At 41.1% G+C, this 23101-nt stretch overlaps 1 protein-coding gene across 2 annotated transcripts in view; it reads left to right on the top strand.

Moving 5' to 3' along the window:
• Window positions 1-23101, top strand: part of LOC124722059 (dymeclin) — a 163913-nt gene that overhangs the window by 140299 nt on the left and 513 nt on the right. For both annotated transcript variants that reach the window (XM_047247255.1, XM_047247254.1), the window contains exons 12-13: window positions 2361-2543; window positions 22962-23075. In XM_047247255.1, coding sequence (XP_047103211.1) covers window positions 2361-2543; window positions 22962-23075 — 297 coding nt within the window. The remainder of the gene's footprint in view (window positions 1-2360; window positions 2544-22961; window positions 23076-23101) is intronic.

Genomic DNA, 23101 nt, shown 5'->3' with positions numbered 1-23101 from the left:
AGCCCACAAGGCGACGTCAGAAACTATCAGGGGAGAACGCCGCATAGAAACCAAATGTGCACGCGCATCTCCACTCTGAAGATCCGTATCGGACAATCACGACAAACATTTCGCTAAAAAGCTGCCTCGTAAGAGAGCCGAGATTTGGCATCGTCGAGCAAATATTTGTCAACACTGTGGTAGTGCATTTACTTCCGGATGTACCGCAGCATACCTAGCTAAATTCACTTGACATTCGTTTTCCACATCGAAGACTCACACGATATAATCCACTGTAAGATGAGACACTTACGAAGTATATTTAATTTCTGGACTCCAAGAACAGTGTTCTTCACATAAGTAACACCTGCTTGTGTGTGTAAGATTGTGTTTTGAGGCTCAGGCAACATCGCAAGGACTATATTCCGCCTGTTGCCAGTCAGCGTGTCGTTAGCTCAGTGGTTCCCTTGAGCATTGCGATGCTAGTGCTATAGGAGATTGCAGTTCCAATCTCGATGGAAGCCACTTTTATTTTCCATTTTAATTAATGGAGTAGCAAACTGCTAGTAAAAATTCCTTATACGAAATATGAAGACTCCCTTTTTCATCAATCTTCTTCCAATTTCGACTTAGTAAATTATGTTAATATCATGGATGTCTGCTTTCCAAATGCCAAGGTGCTTCACTGTAAAATAGTTCCTGAAAAGATTCAAACCGACTGTCAACAATACAAATTTGAGCTTTGTTCGTCATATAGGTCCAACATGTCAGGAGGTTGCTCATGAATTGCACATATTGGCTAATACAGTTCCTCTCTTCAAAATTTTTGCAATAGTATTTAACTGTAGACGTTTTCTGACAATGCCGTTAGCAATTCCTTTCCGTTCTCTGAAACCTCCAAAACAATAATTTTTTCTGGTATAAATCTGATGACCCTAGTTATCACTTCCTATCAACATTAAATACTTCTTGAATCCATACATGGAACTCCAAATGTGCAGTGTTCCTGCACTGCTACAGAGCATGCATTGCAAGGTATTCACACAGTTTATCGCATAGACTTACCATAAGGAATGTAACAAGAACTGTAACACACTTTACACCACAGATGCTCACTCTGGCTTGACGGAAACATCCGAATATTGGCCAAAAGTTGCACAAATAATTGACTTTGAAAAGAAAATAAACGAGGTATGAAGCAATTATAAACTCATCAAATGTAGTGAGGTGGTTTAATTTTGTCCCAGTCTATAAAATTAATCTCGGGCCATACTCAGCTCTTGCCGATTAATGTAATATAGTACCCGCCTACTAATCAGGGCGTCTGTCTCCGTTGCTTGCGAGCATGAGTGGAAATCGTAGGAATTTTCTGTGGAGCGACATTTAATATTAAAGCATTTTAAATCATCAAAAGCGATGAGCGGTAGCAGGCGCTTTCAATAAAGAACGGCGGAGTGGAGCGCCACTGTTCTCGCCACAGCCGCTGCCGGTAGCCAGCAAATGGATCCCGGAGCTTTGCTGCATACGGCGTCCAGAGGAGGACAGTCTGCAGGAAATCTGCCGCAAAATGGTTACTGGATAAAATTTTGATATCGATGTGTCAGAAAGCGAAATAGATTGAATCGACGCTACCATTACATTCACGTCTTCAGCATTCAGACAGAAGAGGCTATAAAAATATTTTGTGCCAGCTGCTCTCGATCCACAGACATTATGAACAGAAACAACGCACGCTACCGCTAGACCACAGGCGTAATCAGCCTATCGTTTCTCAATCGTGGGAAAATTCTTCCTCCAGGAAGTGCCACAGCCTACAGTGTTGCCAGATTGTGCAGATAACCGGACTTTGAGAATAAGCGAGTTGGCCATTTTATATGTCCCATGTCGCGATCAGCGCGGACTTAGCCTCTGAAGCGGCCGGCCACCGGTCGAGTTTCCTCATTGGTGGCTTTTGAACCTGTTGCCATAATCGCAGCACTATGCAATTCCTTGTTTTGTACCCCAATCTCAGCACAGAAAGGCTAACTTCAATTTCTGCTCTGCAAGCCGTGACGTTCATATCCCTCTTATTCCCTGTCCCCTTCCCACACCCGCTTCTCCTAACTAGTAAAGTGAGAGTTCTCTCTTCAACACATCCTTCAGTCCCACAATAACACTCACATCAGTCATTTTTAGTTCTTACCCTCAGACTATCCCTGTCCTCTTTATATAATTCCTGCACTCGTTCACACTCCATTCCTGTTCCCCTCCCTCCCTTCCCTTCCTCTCTCCCTTCCCTTCCTCTCTCCCCACCCTCATACTTTTCTTCTTTACTAATTACTTTCAGCATGTTCCAGATGTTTAGATATTGTTAATATGTGTGTTTTCTTTTTGTTATGAAGGCTCAAGATGTATCAGTTCTTGAAGAAGTTCTGAGAATGATTTTAGAGGTATTAAACTCGTGCCTGAGTCATCAGTTAGCCTACAATACCAACCTCATCTACACACTTTTGTACAAAAGGCATGTATTTGAACCATACCAGTCACATCAGGCCTTCCAAGATGTTGTTCAGAACATAGACACTGTAAGTACATAACTTCACATATTGTCCTGTGCATTTTATTGGTTTATGTATTGTCTGTGAAATTATGTGACTAAAACACTGGGAGTATCCTCTAGCTCAGTAGGTAGAAAAATGTGTAATTACTATCTTTGGTATGATTTTCTTATTTATTGTGTCTTTTTTAGTTGAATGAATAGTGTATCATATGCTTCAACTATTTATTTATTTATCCAGGTATCATACCACAATCTACAGGCTTTGTAAATATTTAGAAATCAGGGAGACCAATCACCAAATAGCAGAGGCATTGAGTTGTCAAGAGACGCACACAAAAGAGAATGAAAACTTTACTCTCTCTCTCTCTCTCTCTCTCTCTCTCTCTCTCTCTCTCTCACACACACACACACACACACACACACACACACACACACACACACACACTCTTGTGATCAACATTGTGGTTTAATATAAACAGAGGTATGGACGGAGATATTAGAGAGGCAAAGGTCAACGTCAAGAAAGGTGGCACATGGTGTCGAAGTGGACAAGGTGGAGCAGATAGGAGAGGGTGTGGAGATGGTGTCATCAATGAATCTAAAACAGACAATGTGTTTGGGGTTTTGGGAGGCTCTGTAATATTCCTCTCGATGGCCCATAAACTCGTTGGCATAGCAGGGTGCCATGCAGGTGCCCATGTCTGTGCCAGGGATTTGTTTGTGTATCTTCACCTCAAAAGAGAAATAGTTGTGTGCGAGGATGTACCAGTAAGGTGAAAGTGAGATTAGCTGCTGGGTGTGAGTCTGAAGGACACTGAAAGAGATAGTATTTGATAGTTGCAAGGCCTTGGTCATGTCTGATGTTGCTGTGTAGAAAACCCAGTGAATTTTTGGAAGCAAGTAGAAGGTGATTGAGTGGGGCGGGGGAGGGGATCATTCAAGTGAGGACGGAGGTGGACTCATGGTAGAAATTCTAAGATGAGCCTAAGCCTAAGGATTTCAGTAGGGACTGGAGTTTGTTGGACTTGGTGGATGGGATAACTATGGCAGAGTTTGTGGGTGGAGTAATCAGAGAGTTGGCGGAAGTCTTCTGTCGGGAAGTCACTGTGATTCATCATGACAGTGGCGGAGTCTTTGTTTGCTGGAACCGTGATTAAATCATGGTGTGTTTTGAGGTTTACAGTTGCTGTCCTTTCTTCTGTAGTTAGGTTTATGTTTGTGGGAAAGGAGGGTGAGACCAAGTTGGGGGTAAGGAATTCCTAGAAGGCGAACAAGGGGTGGTTAGGTGAGAAATGGGAGGGTCATTTTTGGATGTTGGTAAAAACTGGGAGAGGCAAGACTCAGTGTTGGGACTAGGTAGGCTTTGGTTGGAGGGATTTGTGGCAAAGCAGTGTTTACACTGAAGGGATTGGGAGAAGTTGACAAGTCCACCATGGCTCAACGTGGGTGTGGAGCTGAAGGAGAGACTTTGGGATAAGACTGAAATTTCTGCAGGATGGAGGTTTTATGGTGGAAAGCTTAACCAAAGTGTTATGGGGTTTTATAGGTTCTGAATTTTGTGGAGTGTTGGGAGGGAGTGATATGAATGGTTGGTTGGGGGCGGGGCAGGGGGGGGGGGGGTGGAGCACTGTGGGTAAGATAGGTGTGCAGATGAGTAGTGATGCTCAAAGGTGGGAGTAACCTGTCAACAGCTTTGATAATTTATGAAGTCTGTAGTGCTCTTCCAGGTGTTGGAGAACAAGGATCTCAATTTGGCAGATGTAGTGAGGGTTGTAGAGTAAAAGTATCTTGCAGAAGGTGTTCTGGGATACCTTTGCCATGGAGATGTTTCTGCAATACCAGCTTTCTGAGGGACAGGGGCTGGCAGACTTTAAAACATGAAGGTCCTTTTGGAAGGAGGGCTGGGGATCCATAGAAGGGAATTTTCATGATTATACCATTGGGGTAATTTCATGGCTTAGTCTGCATTTCAGGAACAGGATGTGAGTGTGGGTTTTGAGCACACCAACATCCATAATGCCCATGCCTTGCTGCTATCAAACGCTATGTCTCCCAATGTCTTTCAGACTCCAGACCTGTTACATCATTCCTAATATGCCTTACCAACTATATACTGCCACACTATTACTTCTCTTTTGAGGTGAACGTATACAGACAATTCGGTGGCACACCCATTAGTATCCCCATAGCATTCTCCCATGCCAACCTATTAATGGGCAAGTTGGAGGAAATGTTAGCCTCCCAAAATCCCAAACCCATTGTCTGTTTCAGGTTCATTGATGATATCTTCATGGTCTGGACTCTCGGTCAAGACACCCTATCCTCATTCCTTCACAACGTCAACATGTTCTCTCCCACTGGCTCCACCTAGTCCTCCACAACCCAATGTGCCAATTTTCCTGGACATTCACCTCTGCCTCTCTGGTGGCTGTATCCACACCTCTGTCCATATTAATCTCACCAACCGCCAACAGTACCTGCACTTTGACAGCTGTCACTCTTTCCACAACAGAAAGCTGCTCCTATACAGCCTGTCCACATGTGGACAGTGTATCAGCAATGACAAGAATTCCCTTGCCCCCCATGTGTTGGAAGGTCTCACTAAGACCTTAACAGACAGGCTCTACAGCCGCCCCCTCCCCCCCCCCCCCACCCCCCCCCCCCCCCCCCCCACACACACACACACCCCTTCCTCTGCCTGCTTTCCTCTCCGCCCCCTGCAGACTTGAGTCCGCAAACAGATCTCCCCTGCCATATTCTCATGCACACCTAATTCTCCCACCACCCCCAATAGTCAGCAACCTTGTCACCCTGTATCACTCGTGACGGGACTAAGTGAACCATATTCTACACCAGGTCTTTGATTATCTGTCATTGTGCATGAAAATGAAGGTCATTGTACTCGAGATCCTTCCAAACCCTCCTGAAGTGATGCACAGGTGTTAGAGTGGTCAAGACTTGAGATTGAGCCTCCAGGACTGATGTTGACTAATAGAAGAGGAAATATGGTCATATGCAGAGCATATGTTTCAGTGTACAGGATACACTGGCCACAAATAGGGTAGTAAGTTACGAGGTGTGGGCTAGTCTAAGAGATCGAACAAACTAAAGAAAGTGGGCAACAGGAGAGGAGGCAATTCGTGTTAATATCTGTTAGTGATCAGTCTTGTGGTGCAGAGCCAGATGCTCTGCCTCCCAAGAAATACTTCTGTTCTACTCAAGGGTCTGGATCACTAGAAAGTGTCTGCACATGTGGTGTGCATTCCACACTCGCCATAGCTAAAACTGATGGCATTAATTCGCCAGCAAATCTCAGCAGAGGTCTGAAAGAGGCTTCTTGTAAGCAGATATAACTGGAAAGAACTGTCTAGGTTTGAAAGACAGGCAGTTTGGGTCACTATGCACAGCCAAAGTTATTCTGGGAGAAAAGTTGTAAAAGACTTGAGACTTGGCTTGGGCCTTTGAAATTTCTTTTTCTCACTAATTTCCTAAAATATTCCTTGACTGGCTGACACCCTGAACATTGGTTCCTACTTCTACAGGAATGGTAACTCACATTGATTACATAAAGGCATCATCCACTTCCCAGAAAGACTGTTTGCCTATGTATGGACCTTGTATACCAAAAGGGGAGGGGGGCAGAGAAAAGGGGAATCTTTATAAATTTTTGTTTAAGTCTGAAGAGGTTTAAATGTGGTTGTATTTCAGATTTCATCAGATAAGTAAATAGTAAAATATTAAACATTAAAATGTAGTCAGAATTGTAAAATATTGATTACAGTAAAACAATGGAATGTGCTTTGATGGCTTAAAACAATGTGCTAAATGCAGTGTAGTTAAATAGTACATATTGGCCGAACTGAATCAGCATGGATGCTGTAATAGTCAACAGGGACCCTAGAAATGTATAGTTACTTGGGTTACCTTGCAAATATTAATCTCATTGCCACATAATGCAAGCAGTGCCAAAATATAAAACACAACATCAGCATAACATAATATTCAATTCTGTGGTTATGTATTTGGATCAGATACATAATAAATCAACCTCAGTGGGAAACATTAACACCTAACTTTTATTAGAACTTTATTAAGTACATTTGCAAAAGAGTAATAACAAAAGTAAAAATCTTGCTACATCCTTCCCCTATTATTCACAGGCTATAGTTGCCACAGTTCCACAGACTAAAGCACATCAAGACAGTGTCAATAAAATGCAGAATTCAGTCAGCAAGTCAGAGAGATGGTGCACCATAAAGCACATGGAAACCTTATTTACATTAACCCACATTAAAATACAGAACTACAAAATATTTTCTTATATTACATAGCACATTCTCATTCAGAGTAACAGAAACAATTTCTAATTGCCAGATTCAAGCAGGTGGGTGATTTCGTTACCCAGGATGACTTCAAAAGACAGAATACTGACTATACATTGAAAATATGGATAAAGTTAGCAGATAACCAAGCTACACAACATAATCCTCGAATTTCTAGTGTTAAAATTCCACCTTCCACTTTGACATCTGAAATTACCTCAGAAAGTAACAGCCCTTCATATCATTCCATATTCAAGTATATACAGGACAGTGAAATATTACACCTAGGTGTAAGTTGTTCAGTCATTTTAGCTGGAAAATGCTAGCATAAACTAGCCAGAGTACCTGTTAAGCTGTCATTGCCTCGACTTGAATACATCATTGATGAAGGTTGATGCAGCCAAATATTAGTGAAAATCTCAGAAAAGCAAAAAGAAAAGATATAACTATTCACTTAAAAACCATTGTATGTTACCTCGTGGGATATTAGTTCTTATGCACATCACTTGGTTAAAATTATACATACAGTTTTACAATTTAATTAAGCATAATTGAGGGAAATTAAAATTATTAAGATTGAAATGTGACAAGTTGTGGTCTGAATGTTTTCTGGTTTGCCCAACAAGTAATACAAGTTTCTTCTTCTTCTTCTTCTTCTCATGACATTGCAACTTTCCATGGGTCTTAGCCTCTAAAACAAGTTTCCTTCATTCTGCCCTCTCTGGTGCAGTTCTCTGCAATCCTCTAACTGTGAGAGGTTTTCTATCTTCTTCCACATTGTGAAATTTAAAATTTTCCTGGCGAATTGAATGTTTGAAGAGATTTTGGGATTGCAGCTGGTCGTCAGTCCACAATCTTTCAGCTTGGCACCTGCCAGTCATCTTCAGCTGCAACTCTTCGAATGTTCTTCCTTATTGTCCTATCCACCATTTTCGTGGCCTTCCTCTGTCTTCTTCCAGTTGGCCTCCATTGAGAAACTTTTTTAGTTATTCATCCAGTATCCATCATAAGGACATATCCAGGCTAGGCTATTCTTGAAATTTGTATTGTTCTTACAATGTCAGCTCCTTGTATGTGGCAATCCACCTTAGTGTTCATTCTAAATCTCCAGGAACTACTATCATCCTGAATTGTCCCATAGATCTTGCACAGAACACTGCATTCAAATATCCTGAGCCACTGCTCATCAGCACTCATTGTCCATGTTTCACATCTGTAGGTTACTACTGGCCTGATCATGACCTTATAAATTTGATGTTTCAGTTGTCTGTTTAATAACCTAGAGGCCAACAATTTCTTTAATGTGTCTAAGCATCTATTAACACTTAAGATGCACGATTTTATTTTAGTTCACATGGGATTTGTCCTGTTGTTGTAGATCCCAGAAAATTAAAGTTCTGCACATGTTCAAAATTGAAACCAGCTTCCAATAGTTTATCCAAGTTATTATTTCCCTTCATGATGAAATTCGTATATTTAGTCGTCTTTTCACTAACAGCGAGGCCTCTAGGAAGTGTCGATTCTTACAGCTCACTAGTGAAACTCTTCCTCTGTTACTAATCGCTACATCATCGGCATATGCACATATCTTGGTTGACTTCGTGCCTATGTAACCAAATATTTGAAGCTTGTGAATGTCTACTTCAAGAGTCAGATTTAAAAGCATTGTAGAAACATTGTCCGACTCATTTTTTGTTGTTGTTGTGGTCTTCAGTCCTGAGACTGGTTTGATGCAGCTCTCCATGCTACTCTATCCTGTGCAAGCTTCTTCATCTCCCAGTACCTACTACAACCTACATCCTCCTGAATCTGCTTAGTGTATCCATCTCTTGGTCTCCCTCTATGAATTTTACCCTCCACGCTGCCCTCCAATACTAAATTGATGATCCCTTGATGCCTCAGAACATGTCCTACCAACCGATCCCTTCTTCTGGTCAAGTTGTGCCACAAACTTCTCTTCTCCCCAATACTATTCAATACTTCCTCATTAGTTATGTTATCTACCCATCTAATCTTCAGCATTCTTCTGTAGCACCACATTTCGAAAGCTTCTATTCTATTCTTGTCCAAACCATTTATCGTCCATGTTTCACTGACTCATTTACTAAGGCTAAACCATTTCCTGGGTTCGCCACTCGCACTGCAGTCTTGGAAATGAGTCACTGTTGTTGGATAAGTGAAACATACTTATATGGTATACCAAGCAATAGCAAATCAATTAGCATTTATGCCCTATCAAGACTATAAAAGGCCTTATGGAAGCTCAATATTATACTCATATGCCTTTTCGTGTATTTGCCGCAGCACAAATATTTGATCTGTTGTTGACCTATTAGACTGAAATCCACACTGATATTCTCCCCGAATCTCTTTTACGTATGGCACCAGCATGTTGTTAACAATACTAAGAGAATGTTGTGGGTTGCATTCAACTGGGTAATCATCATCATCATCATCATCATCATCATTTAAGACTGATTATGCCTTTCAGTGTTCAGTCTAGAGCATAGTCCCCCTTATAAAATTCCTCCATGAACCCCTATTCAGTGCTAATATTGGTGCCTCTTCTGATGTTAAGCCTATTACTTCAAAATCATTCTTAACCGAATCCAGGTACCTTCTCCTTGGTCTACCCCGACTCCTCCTACCCTCTACTGCTGAACCCATGAGTCTCTTGGGTAACCTTGCTTCTCCCATGCGTGTAACATGACCCCACCATCTAAGCCTGTTCGCCCTGACTGCTACATCTATAGAGTTCATTCCCAGTTTTTCTTTGATTTCCTCATTGTGCACCCCCTCCTGCCATTGTTCCCATCTACTAGTACCTGCAATCCTAGCTACTTTCACATCCGTAACCTCAACCTTATTGATAAGGTAACCTGAATCCACCCAGCTTTCGCTCCCATACAACAAAGTTGGTCGAAAGATTGAACGCTGCACAGATAACTTAGTCTTGGTACTGACTTCCTTCTTGCAGAAGAAAGTAGATTGTAGCTTAGCGCTCACTGCATTAGCTTTGCTACACCTCGCTTCCAGTTCTTTCACTATGTTGCCACCCTGTGAGAATATGCATCCTAAGTACTTGAAACTATCCACCTGTTCTAACTTTGTTCCTCCTATTTGGCACTCAATCTGTTTATATCTCTTTCTCACTGACATTACTTTTGTTTTGGAGATGCTAATCTTCATACCATAGTCCTTACATTTCTGATCTAGCTCTGAAATATTACTTTGCAAACTTTCAATAGAATCTGCCATCACAACTAAGTCATCCGCATATGCGAGACTGCTTATTTTGTGTTCACCTATCTTAATCTCACCCAGCCAGTCTATTGTTTTCAACATATGATCCATAAATAATGTTAACAACAGTGGAGACAGGTTGCAGCCTTGTCTTACCCCTGAAACTACTCTGAACCATGGACTCAATTTACCGTCATCTCTAACTGCTGCCTGACTATCTATGTAAGGACCTTTAATTGCTTGCAAAAGTTTGCCTCCTATTCCATAATCACGTAGCACAGACAATAACTTCCTCCTAAGAACCCGGTCATATGCCTTTTCTAGATCTATAAGGCATAGATACAATTCCCTGTTCCACTCATAACACTTCTCCATTATTTGCCGTAAGCTAAAGATCTGGTCCTGACAACCTCTAAGAGGCCTAAACCCACACTGATTTTCATCCAATTTGTCCTCAACTAATACTCGCACTTTCCTTTCAACAATACCTGAGAAGATTTTACCCACAACGCTGATCAAAGAGATACCTCTGTAGTTGTTACAATATTTTCTGTTTCCATGTTTAAAGATTGGTGTGATTACTGCTTTCGTCCAGTCTGATGGAACCTGTCCCGACTCCCACGCCATTTCAATTATCCTGTGTAGCCATTTAAGACCTGACATTCCACTGTATTTGATGAGTTCCAAATTAATTTCATCCACCCTAGCTGCTTTATTGCACTGTAATCTATTGACCATTTTCTCCACTTCCTCAAATGTGATCCTATTTCCATCATCATTCCTGTCCCATTGTACATCGAAATCTGAAACATTACTGATCGTGTTTTCACCTACATTGAGCAACTCTTGAAAATATTCCCCCCATCTGCCCAAGGCATCAACAGGATTCACCAGCAGTTTTCCTGACCTGTCCAAAATACTTGTCATTTCCTTCTTACCTCCCTTTCGAAGACTGCTAATTACACTCCAGAATGGTTTTCCAGCAGCTTGACTCAAGATCTCCAACCTGTTTCCAGAGTCTTCCCAAGATTTCTTCTTGGATGCTGCAATTATCTGTTTGTCTTTGTTCCTTTCTTCAACATAACTTTTTCTGTCTACCTGAATTCTAGTATGTAGCCATTTTTTATATGCCTTCTTTTTCCTTTTACAGGCTGCCTTGACTGTGTCATTCCACCAAGCTGTTTGCTTCATCCTACCTTTACACACTACTGTTCCAAGACATTCTTTGGCCCCTTCTAGTACTGTGTCCCTGTACCTTGTCCATTCCTTTTCCAGTGACTGCAATTGACTACATTCAACTAACTGGTACCTTTCTGAGATCACTGTTATGTACTTGTGTCTGATTTCCTTATCCTGAAGTTTCTCCACTCATATCCTCCTACACATGGACCTGACCTCCTGCACTTTCGGCCTCACAATACCAATTTCACTGCAGATGAAATAGTGATCAGTGTCATCAAAGAATCCCCTGAATACACGTGTGTCCCTCACAGCCTTCCTGAATTCCTGATCTGTTATTATATAGTCAATGACAGATCTTGTTCCCCTGCCTTCCCAAGTATACCGGTGAATGTTCTTATGTTTAAAAAGGAATTTGTGATTACTAAGCCCATACAGAAATCCCCACAGAAATCCAAGAGTTGTTTCCCGTTCCTGTTGGCCTCTATATCCTCTCCAAATTTACCCATAACCTTTTCATACCCTTCTGTTCGACTTCCAATCCTGGCATTAAAATCACCCATGAGCAGAACACTGTCCTTGTCCTTTACTCTAACAACTACATCACTGAGTGCGTCATAAAAACTATCCATCTTATCTTGATCTGTCCCTTCACAATGCGAATGTACTGACACAATCCTAATTTTCTTCCTAGACACTGTCAAATCTATCCACATCAGTCGTTCGTTTACATACCTTATTGCAACAACGCTGGGTTCCATTTCTTTCCTGATGAAAAGCCCTACAACCCATTGTGCTATTCCTGCTTTGACTCCTGACAGGTACACCTAACAAGTCTTGTCCCCTTTCTTATGGATTGGTAGGATTACCCTCAAGATCCATTCTTCTGGAATTCTTTCCTGATTCCATATCAACTTGATAAGTTTATACATTTGCTTAAGGTGACATATTGCCCCATTTTGTAAACAGTTTTGCTGTTATTTCATCAGTTCCTGATGCTTTGTAGTTTTTTTAGAAACTACACTACCTTCTATACCTCTTCTAATGTGGATTCTTCTATCTGTGGATATGCAGTGTAATATAGTGACTGCACAATCCTGGTAGAATTGCTCCCCTGAATTCTCTTGAAGGGTTCTCTCCCTCTATCCAAAATGTGTTCTTCATCTGCCAGGCAATTTCTCTCTTTGCCCTTAAATGCTGTAATTTTCAGGCTATATTCTTGAGTTCTTCCTTCAATTTTCTTATAAAACTTTCTGCTGTATTCTGTTGATAGTGTTCTTGCATCTCTTCTATCTTTCTGCTTATGGCTCCCCCTTCTTTTTCCCTTCCTCTCCTACACACCCTTGCTGTCTCTATTCTCTTTTCATTATATAATGCCTGCAGCATGGAGAGCTGCATCAAACCAGTCTCAGGACTGAAGACCACAACAACAACAAATGCCTGATTTGATCTTGTATTTCACTGTCAGCACTTCAGTCTTGCTTCCTTTTTCTGTTCCAGTGCCTGTCTGCATTCATCATCGTACCAGTATTCATTTTTAAGGCTCTTTGTTTCCTCCGGTATTTCATGTACTGTTGTCAGAATAGCGTTTTTAACAGAGTTCCATTCTTTATATATATTGTATTCACCATCTTTTGTTTGTAATTCCTGTCTCATCTGATTCTTCAGTTGGTGTCCTCAAAGATCACATGGTGAAATTTGCTTTTGACACACAGAGTACATATTCTTTCGTTATGTGGAGTGAAAGCAATGAGAGAGCTACACACATCTTTGGCGACTATAAACCCAACTCTGTCCCCCTCATGTCTTTCATCTTCTACTGATTGATGTGGCACAATGGTTAGCTCACTAGACTCGAATTTGGGAAGACAACAGTTCAAACCGCTGTCTGGCCATCCAGATTCCATGATTCCTCAAAATCGCTCCAGGCAAATACCAGGATGGTTCCTTTGAAAGGGCACAACAAATTTCCTTCCCCATCCTTGAAACAGTCTGAGCTTGTGCTCCATCTCTAATGACTTCAATCAATATCAATGGAATGTTAAGCCCAATCTTCCTTCCTTCCTTTTATCTTTTCCTGAATAATAAGGGAGAATTTAAGTTTATGACTCTCTCCTCTCCCCTTCCCTTCCACCTGATTTCCTGAAGTGCGTAGGATCTCTTCCACAATACTGTTTGTAGCCCCCATCTGCAGCAGTGTACGAACTTTCCATGTTCAAAATTTAAGTGCCAATATACCTATATTCCTGTTTCTTGGTGCAGTTCATCTCCAGAAGGGCAATCCGGTGTTCCTTGTTAAATTATTCAAGATGACAAGCTTTTTACAAGGCAGAGGTATCAACGCTATGCTCAACCTCCAACCTGGAGGACCAGGCTTTTATTTTGGGATCAGCTCTTGTGGAAGGGTTGATGGCCTAGTGTATACAGCCCCCCTACTCCCCTAGCCCCTACCCAATGGTGTGGGATGCGCTCCTCCATTGAGGCCAGTCCAGCTTGGGTGACTCTGCCAGCAGGCCAGCAACTGTACGTCTACCAGCATAGTCCGCAGCTTCTTCAGAGCTCACAAGCCACCCAGCCTAGCACAGAAGATGTCTTCAACATGGCAGTATCCCCGGTGTAGGATAATTGGTTAACTATAATCAATATTTCTCATAAGTTACTGCTTAGGTTTCAACCTAGTATTGTCCAGTTGCAAAATAAGGATCTGGTATGACCTTAAATATTTGTGGAGTGAATGCACATAGTGTAAGAACTCGCCAGACATCATACAGGTCCAACTTAAGTTACTCATGAATTGTAGAAAAATTGCACCCCTTTGCATACTTATCGAAATCCCAGAACCACAAATTAAAATTGTCAGCATGTATGGTATAACCTCATTATATCAATTATAATAATAACATGAAATAACAAGTACTTCAAGCACAGATCTGTGGCAGGTCGTTACTGTCCATTATCTTATGTAAGTACACTGCTCACTACCTCATCAACCTACATTATTGAAAGCTATGATCTGCTGATTTGATACTACTCTAAGCCCCTTTGACAGGAAAACTCATGAACAATGACTAATTCCCTATAGGAGGCATAATGTGAAAATACACCAAGAAAGTACAAAATACAAAGTTACTGACATGGAGAAACACAAGAAAAAACCCAAGAAAAGGTAAATTAAATGTAAGCGTCCACGACAACGAAACAGCTAAAAACAGTCTGGACTTGTTCATAAAATTTTACGTAAAGCAAGGGAAAGAATGCAGTGAATTTATAATCTGTTCATAAAATATGAAAAAGTCACGGGTAGAATGTGGTTCTGTACAACAGTAGCACATGTTTGAAAATAAGCTTCTGATTGACAGGAAAAGAGCATGTTGCATGGAGGGAAAGGAGAGAGTTGAGCAAGTGGTGTCGACAAATCATAATGGTGGCTCAAATGCATGAAGGGTAGGCAGGGTACAGCACTGCATGGCACGGGAGGCACAACATGTTATGGGTGTGTAAGGTCGGGGCAAATTGGAGAGAACGCATTATTTCTAGGAAGGGGGAAGGTGAGGAGAGGAGGAGAAATGGCATGCTGTTAGTGAACGTGTGAAGGGGGCAAGAGGAAGGGTAAGCATAGCAAGGTGCAGGAGGGTGAGGAGTGAATATGCGGCAATATCGGAAAAGAGGGGATATGCAGCAGTATTGCTAAAGCAACCTTGAAGTAAGCATGTGTTTTTAAAAACACAGCTGGTGGTATGTTCCAGTGATATGACGCTAAGTATGTGTAAAAAGAGAATAATACAATGCTGTCTGAAAGCAGGTTAAACACGGAGAACAGTCTGCACAGAGTGACACCAGATTTGTACATGAAAGGATCTTAACTTTTGTATGACAGAAGACCAAACACTGTATCAGTTTCTCCAGGCTTACTCAAAAACTGTGGTAAGGCAGCAGAGTAAACGAGGCTGAAGAAGCCATAGCTCAGATTGTTAGTACAGTATGTGTTTTGATCTTGAAATAGAAATAGGATGACAGAGCACATCTCTGTGTAACATTCTTGTGTTATCTCAGTGCTCCTCCATGTTGGCTTTCAGCAAACACAAAATTCAGAAGACACTGTGTAATCATCTTATGAATTTGCTATCCGCATTAAAAGTACAACAGAGTTGCTTCAAGATGATGAAGATTCCAATACATAAGGGTCACAGTGTGATAGAACACTGCAGTTCAGAATTCATATGCATGTAAAAACATGCATGAGTGGCACCTTGAAGGAAAATAACAGAACTAAATTCTTCTGAACCAACCTTGGACTTAGCTCATCTGCAAAGCAGTGGAAAATTGGTTATGAAAATTAGATGAATATTTGAGGAATGATTGTCCATTGAACAATAAAAGATGAACAGAATGGACACTGCAAAAGAGACTGCACATTCTATATATGACAACATAATGAAATACTCAAAGAAGCAGACGTGTAAAAAGTAGTATTGTGAAAAAACTGTAGTGAGATAAACTCAATGCATTCTTTCAAAAGAAACTCCAAAACAGACAAAAAAAATCCTTGTCAACAAAAGAGATCTACAAGGAGAATACAATACAAAAACAAAATTCTGCAACAAAGCTGAATAATGCAAATTGCTTAATATTGTCTAATGACAAAAGATCTATTCAATAGATGAGAGGGGGGCATCTTTAAACAGCTCTTTCTTGCACATTCACACTACTGTGCTGGCTCTTTAAAAAGAAAACTGGATCCTTTCTCCAAAAATCTGTAATATCCATGACTATTTATAACCTTTGCAAAATACAGTGCCGGAAAAAAAATTAGTAGACTCATGTAGAGGTTTCCAGTTCACTCAAGATTTTTTATTGCAACAGTGCATATGAAGTACATGATATGATTGCATTTACAGATCAGTAACACAAGCAGTTCTGAGGTACCAGTTGTGGATCCATGCTATAACACCCATCTTAGTATGTGGTGCAGCCTCCACAGGCAGTAGTGCAGGTGCTGACTCTGCCATCCAATGAATCGTACAGGTGGGAAATACTGTCCTGGGATATGTAATGCTCGACCTGTTCCTGTAGTTTGTAAGTCATTCATTGTTCTCATCCCATCACTAAGCACATGTGCTCGACTGGAGACAGTCCATAGATTGTGGTGGCCAGGAAAGTTGCTGCATGTCTTTCAGAGCATGGTAAGTTTCACGGACAATGTATGGGCAAGCATTATTCTGTTGCAAGAACGAGTCTAACAGCATTCTGCACATACCAAGCACTGGTTATCGTTCCTTCCAAAAACATCAAAGGTGAACGAGAGTTGTAGCTTGTCACACTCCAGACCTTAAGGCATGGTATGGGGCCATTGTGTCCTGAACAACTGCGCTCTACGAGATAGTGCTCACCAGATCTATGTTGTATACATAAACAACTATCACTTGCATGCAGGCAGAATCTGCTTTCATTGCTGAAGACCACAGCGTGCCTTTCCATCTTCCAAGTAACCCTCTGATGACACCAGTCAAGTCGTGCACATCGATGTTGTGGTGGGAGTGGAAGATGGGCTAGAAGAGTGCGTGCCTCTAATCCCACTGCTAATCACTTGTCAGCAACAGTTCATGTTGACACGTCTGGGCTCACAAGCCCTCTTATCTGTGTTGTGGTAGCTGTACGCTCTCCCACTGCTGCCCTTACAGTACGATGATCATGGTGGGCGTCTGTGCTGCTTGGATATTCAGAACCTCATCTATAGGTGTGAAACTGTTCATGTGACAACTCATACTAGCACTGTTGGACTGATGACCATAGCAGTCTGGTCCCTTCAATCCCACAACCACACACTAGCACTGTTGCACAACTGATGCAGCATGTCCAACTTGTGTGCCAATTCTGTGGAAGGGCCATCCTGTCGCTTGGAAACCCACAATTTGACCCTTTTCAAACTCGCTTAGTTGGCTGTAGGAAGCACAAGTGCATTTTCCGTTGCATGGTTGCCTGCTTGCTTCGTGTGTTTGCACCACACTGAGCCTTCTGGCTGTGAGCATTCCCTATCAAAGAGTAGAGACAGATGGCGCTCTGGTAGCTATGCCACTATGCTAGCTGTTGAAACCATTATCAGTAAATCTACTATCCCCAGGAGGCATATACCGTCATCAGATCAAAATCAACATAATCTTTTCAAGTGTACTTTTTTTCAGTGTGTAATAGTCAGCTAAGCATGTACATTGTAAATAAATTATTAGTTAGAGAAAAATTGCAAGTAGGCACAGTAGACAAAATATCTTTGATCTGTCAAAAGATGATGGAAAGTCTCCCACAAAATTCATTACATACCTGGTTTTGTAATAAAAACACATTCCCATCAATGTTCAGAGGATTTAGTGCACAGACTATTTCAGTGACCTCTCAGACATGGTCCTTGAGCAGGAGGTGTTTGTGTGGTCCCTAATGCTCTCACATCTGTGGAACAAAGTTTAAGAGCCTACTCTCATTGGGGTACAGGAATAGTACGGACACAAAACAGAACAAGAAAATGCTATGAATGGCTGGGAGACTCTTGCTAGGTGCATTTCCTTGGATATTAATTGAAAACTCTCAAAAATATACCTGTAGGAACTTCTCCACATCACAACTACTAAGCATGAAATTAAATAAGTGATAGTTAACTAGACATTGCCCAGTATGAAATTTAGTAGTACAACTGACACACCTATTAAAATAAAATTGGGGAGTTGCCTAAACTTAAAACATTAATGGCTAAAGATACTACACAGTAAAATGCAATAACTAAATAACCTACAAAACTTGCTCCTATACTACATACTTTTCATTAGAATGGGGAACTATTCAGACAAGCAGCAGCACAATCTGGTAACACAAAAATTCTGTTCTGGATTGAAGTTCTAGGCACAAAATGGCACTGGTAATTGGTCTTTTAAAAAAGAAATTTCCGTAAGAATAATAATCTGCTCTAAAGGTGGGACTGTTCACTTATAAGTTGGCACTTAACAGGAGCTGCAGCTTGTAGGTAGGGGTGGTCACCAATGGTGTGGTGTGTGGGGGCAGCAGTAGATACAGTTGTGAGGTCCACAGCTCGTGGTCTAGTGGCTAGCGTTGCTACCTCTGGATCTCGGGGTCCCGGGTCAGATTCCCGGCTGGGTCGGGAATTTTCTCCACCTGGGGACGGGGGTGTTTGTGTTGTCTTCATTATCATTCGGGAAGTGACAAGATTGGAACTGGAAAGATTGGGAGCTTGTACGGGCGTTGATGACCTCAATGAGTGCCCCCCAAACCAACATCATCATCAGTTTTTTACAGCTGTGAGGGCTGTACACACATGATACCCACGTAGCAGTGATGTGCATGGTGCGGGTGGCTGGCTATATGGCAGAAAAAGTACTGAGGCCAGGACCCTCATGTTTGACTCTGTCTCTGGGCAGTGCAGTGACAGGTGGGCCATGTAACTGTGCAGCAGCAACAGCAGGGTCCATAAAGCGGATATCTCAGCCAGTAAGCAACATGGTGGCAAGGAACATGGCCAGCCATGCTGTGCTCAGTGGACGGGCAGTGCCAGTAGGCAACATGCAGCAGGGAAGCATAGCACAGACTTGTCGCATGTTTTTCCACGTCCCAGCACCTGGCTGAAGGTTAGCGCACAGTGACAGGCAATCTGCACCGGCTACAATCATAAAATGGGGCTATATGGCACACAGGTGTGCTGCAAGGCATGGTTCGGTGCTCTCCATGAGACTCGGTCCATTCTGCAGAAGTTAGTACTGTAGACTTTGCCATGGGCACTGGTACACACGGGATAACGTCTAACAAGGCAGCAAAGACGGCTCACTGCAGTACCAAGGCTTCCAGTGAAATAACGGTGGCAAATACTTACTGACTTTGAATATGAACCAAAAGTGAAGTCGACCTATGGATTGCATGGTGGGGTCGGATTGTGATTCTGACCTCGCAGGCAACTGTTCGAGTGGTGAAGACTTGGGAGTGAGCATTCAGGACTGACATTGAATTGCAGCTCAGGAAATTTCGACAGATGCAGAGCATATATTTCAGCATACGGGATACATGGAGTGTGCCTAGGGTGGGAAAGTGGGGAATGGGAGAGGAGACAGTCCATGTTAAGATCTGTTTGTGGCTGGCCATGTGGTGCTGATCCAGAGGCTCTGATTTCCTGCTTGAGGTCTGGATCACAAGAGAGTGAAGCGACTGATTTCTGCTCACCAGAACCCTCCGGTGTACACACATGGGACCCGCACCTCAAGCTCGCTGTTGGCTAAAACTGGTGATGGTAATTTGCCTGCAAACTTAATCAGAGGGCTGAAGGCATTTCCTCTCAGCAGACTTAACTGGACAAAACTCCATCAGTTCTGAAAGACAGGCAGCTTGTCGTGTAGATACAACTGAAGTACTCCAGGAGAAAACTTGCCAAGATTTTACTGGGACCTATGAAATAAAATTTCTTAAACCGGTTGTGTAAAATATTGCTCAAGTAGCTCGTCAAAGGATTAATTCTGAAACCTAGCAAAGATTTAATTTCATTTGTGTGTGTCTCTACCAATGACTCAATGCTTCTACTGTTTGGTGAGTGCTCTCTACTACTCCTTAATACTTTACATTCTGCCAAAATGTTCCTTATATAGGATTTGTCACCATAATAAAATAAACATAAATACATAGCTCAAAATATACATATGCACAGAATGCATACAAACACTTTGATGAGGATGGCACTGGTGTTCCTTTGTTGATTTGATGAAAGATCCATTCTGGCATTTGCCTGAAATGACTTACTAAAAAACCACAGAAAATCTATATCAGGATGGCCAGGCAGAGCAAACTCCATCCTCCAGAATATAATCTCAGTGTGTTAACAACTGCCCTGTCTCATTCAGTTGGTTCCTATTGTTCAGTGTTCTTTGATTTACACGCAGTTTGCTCCAGAGAGCTTGTATTATAAAAGATAGTATTGCACTTCATCACTGCACACATGCTAAGAACAGCCACTGGTGAGTCACAGATCATGAACATGGTACTATGCCCCTTGCACCAACTCTAGTGTGTTTGGAATACTGACTTCAGGCTGATAAACACGCAATATTTCCCATGCATGCATTCCTGCCCACCCCTCAGTCCATCTAAAATACTGAGGCAGCATCACCTCATGTTGAGTGAGATGTTTAGCTTCAGAGAGTGAGAAGACATTACTATCATACACTATAAATGGTGTGCCAGGAGGAGTGGTCAATATTCAGGGATATGGCCAGAATGATCATTCGAAGCAAAAAAGTGTAGCAAAGATGGGTTCTAAAATGAATTACGTCTTATGAGCTACGAGTACGTGTTCAGTGGAAGAGATGTGTTTCACAGTAGTGAAGTCAAACAAGTGCTCATAGCTTTTAAGTTAAATATTCCAGGGCCCATGTTCACTATACTTTTTTGGATTGAATGATCTTTCCTGCCTTATCAATAAATATGGACCATTCCTTCTGGGACACCCTGTAAATATTGTACATAATTTTCTTGTAAAAGCATTTCATTGTGATCATCTGTTGTAATGTGAAAGGTTGTTATAGTTATCCCGTTTCACTACTAACGAGTACTCTCAGGCCTCTAAGCAATCTTTACTTTGTGTTGTATGTATTACTTATGAAGAATGTTTCAATTGCCTTTTGAAATAGATGTATTTTAGTAACCTTTTCATTTCCTTGGGCAAATTGTTGTATAATTTTGTTCCTAGATAGAAAATGCTGTTCTGAGTTTTTTGTTTGTTTTTCCTTCGTAAAAGTAGATCCAAATTATGTGTAGAATTATTAGTGAAATATTGATTAATGTTTTGCCTGATATGCACAACAAATTGGTAGATGTACTCACTTGGTGCAGTAAGGATTGCAGTTTCCTGAATAGTTCTTTACAATGAGCTTGGCTGCTCCTTTTAACTATTTTGTGCCTTCAATCCCCGGAAAAGAATAGAATTATTGATTAGTCTCATGTCAAGAATTATGTAATAGAAGATATAAGATGATACCGTTGGGAGACAGATATCTGACAGATTAATTTGTAAGGAAGGGATCAAACAGAGGATCTGTGTGCAATATAGAGAGATTGATTTGTTCCAGAAATTCCTGCAATATATAGAAGTAACGAAATCAGTCAACAGTTACATCTAAAAAGGACACTTGTTTTTGGGATGTAAATGAGTGACTTTACACCAGCCTGCAGTGAAATAAGGGAGTGGTACCCATGTGTGCAACCTTTTAGATTTAAATATGTTACCTGTCACACAGGATCGGCAGAGTAGTAAATGACGATATTGATTAGATAGCTCTGCTGAGGCTTAACCATGCTCTCATATCATACCAAACACTCCAGGCCTTCACATGCTAGTGTATTATGGATAAAGTTGTTTGAGGCTCCATTGCCATGTGTAAGTTCCTATGACATGTAATCAGACCCTAGTGAAAAATTATTGATAGCAGTGGCCTGAGTGAAGCCAGACATTAGCTTGAGGCCTTGGGGCTCACGCCGCTATGCCAGTGTCCATGTCTTGCTACATAATATATGACTAAATAAACAATAACATGAATCTTAAAAATGCAGCTGCTTCTACGCTCTGTTCAGAGACAGAAAATTTCAGGACTTAAAAGTCCATAAAAGAGTATTGAAGGCTAAAGAAGCATTAAATAACATCAAATGGAATATAATAAGTTTAACATAAGTGTTGTAAAAGAAAAAAATACCAATTAGAATTACAGTTAGGACATATATTTAGGGAATACTTAAGTGAATTAATGAAGTAGGCTCTAGTAATTTGTGCAGCAAGAGCTGTATAAATAATGGGGACAGAATAATTTGGAAAATGAAACAGACAAAACAGCACAAATTGAGGCTGACAGAATTACTGCTAGGTAGAAATAATATGAAATAAGTGAAAGTCCTAATTGAAACTTCAAACTGAACAACTGTCTGAAACAGAGTTTCACACTTTTAGTGTAAAGAGCACCTATGGAAAATCATTGATTTCAGAAAAAAGTAAGAGAAGACAGCAGATAGTTTGCATTAGTGAATACTACATGGTTGCTGAACATATAGTTGATGACAGAGGTGATATATTAGTTATGAATAGGAGTGTGGGCATGAGAAGATTTGTCACTATGAAGTATATGATTTTCCTAATATCTGTGAATTAGAGTGACTCATAAAGAAACAGGTATGGCATCGGGACATCAAAGGCTCCTCAATCACTCCTCTTCTTCAACATGTATGAATAAGAGCTTTTTATTTTTTTGAAGTTTGGTCCCCTTGCTTCCAGGTTGGTCATAATTGTGAGGAACCATAGAGAGTCACTTTGTTTCTCTGTCTTTATAATCTGTAGAATTAATCAACAACAGATGAGGAAATGCCCAATAATTATTTTTAAGTCAGTGTTGTTCTTATCAGACAACTGGGCCAAAGTGCTAACTCAAAGGCAAATTTGAATGCATTGGAAAACTTGAATTTTTAAACAGTGAGATGTAGTAAAACAAAATAGCAAACAAACACAACGAGGAACAGGCACATGATTATTGCAAGTGTCTCCCCAAATGTGCCTGTCAACCATTCAGTGCGTCCACTATTGGCGAGTGGGTACATTTCCTCCTTTCATTATTTAGAGTGTGTTTTTATCATATTTTAAATTATTGTGCTTATTCAGTATTTTCTTTTAGGTTATCACGTACTTCTCACATAAACTGAATCAAGTTCAAAAGCATCTGAGTGTGACGGAAGTTCAGGAAACCATTCAACAAGGAGCACTTGAGTGGAATAAAGAAAAACTGCGGGTGAGAAATATTTACTATCATTTTGG

The sequence above is a fragment of the Schistocerca piceifrons genome, chromosome X (assembly GCF_021461385.2).
Source record: "Schistocerca piceifrons isolate TAMUIC-IGC-003096 chromosome X, iqSchPice1.1, whole genome shotgun sequence".
Lineage (NCBI taxonomy): Eukaryota > Metazoa > Arthropoda > Insecta > Orthoptera > Acrididae > Schistocerca > Schistocerca piceifrons.
Note: the sequence above shows the minus strand (reverse complement) of the source record. Positions and strands in the feature narration are given on the sequence as shown.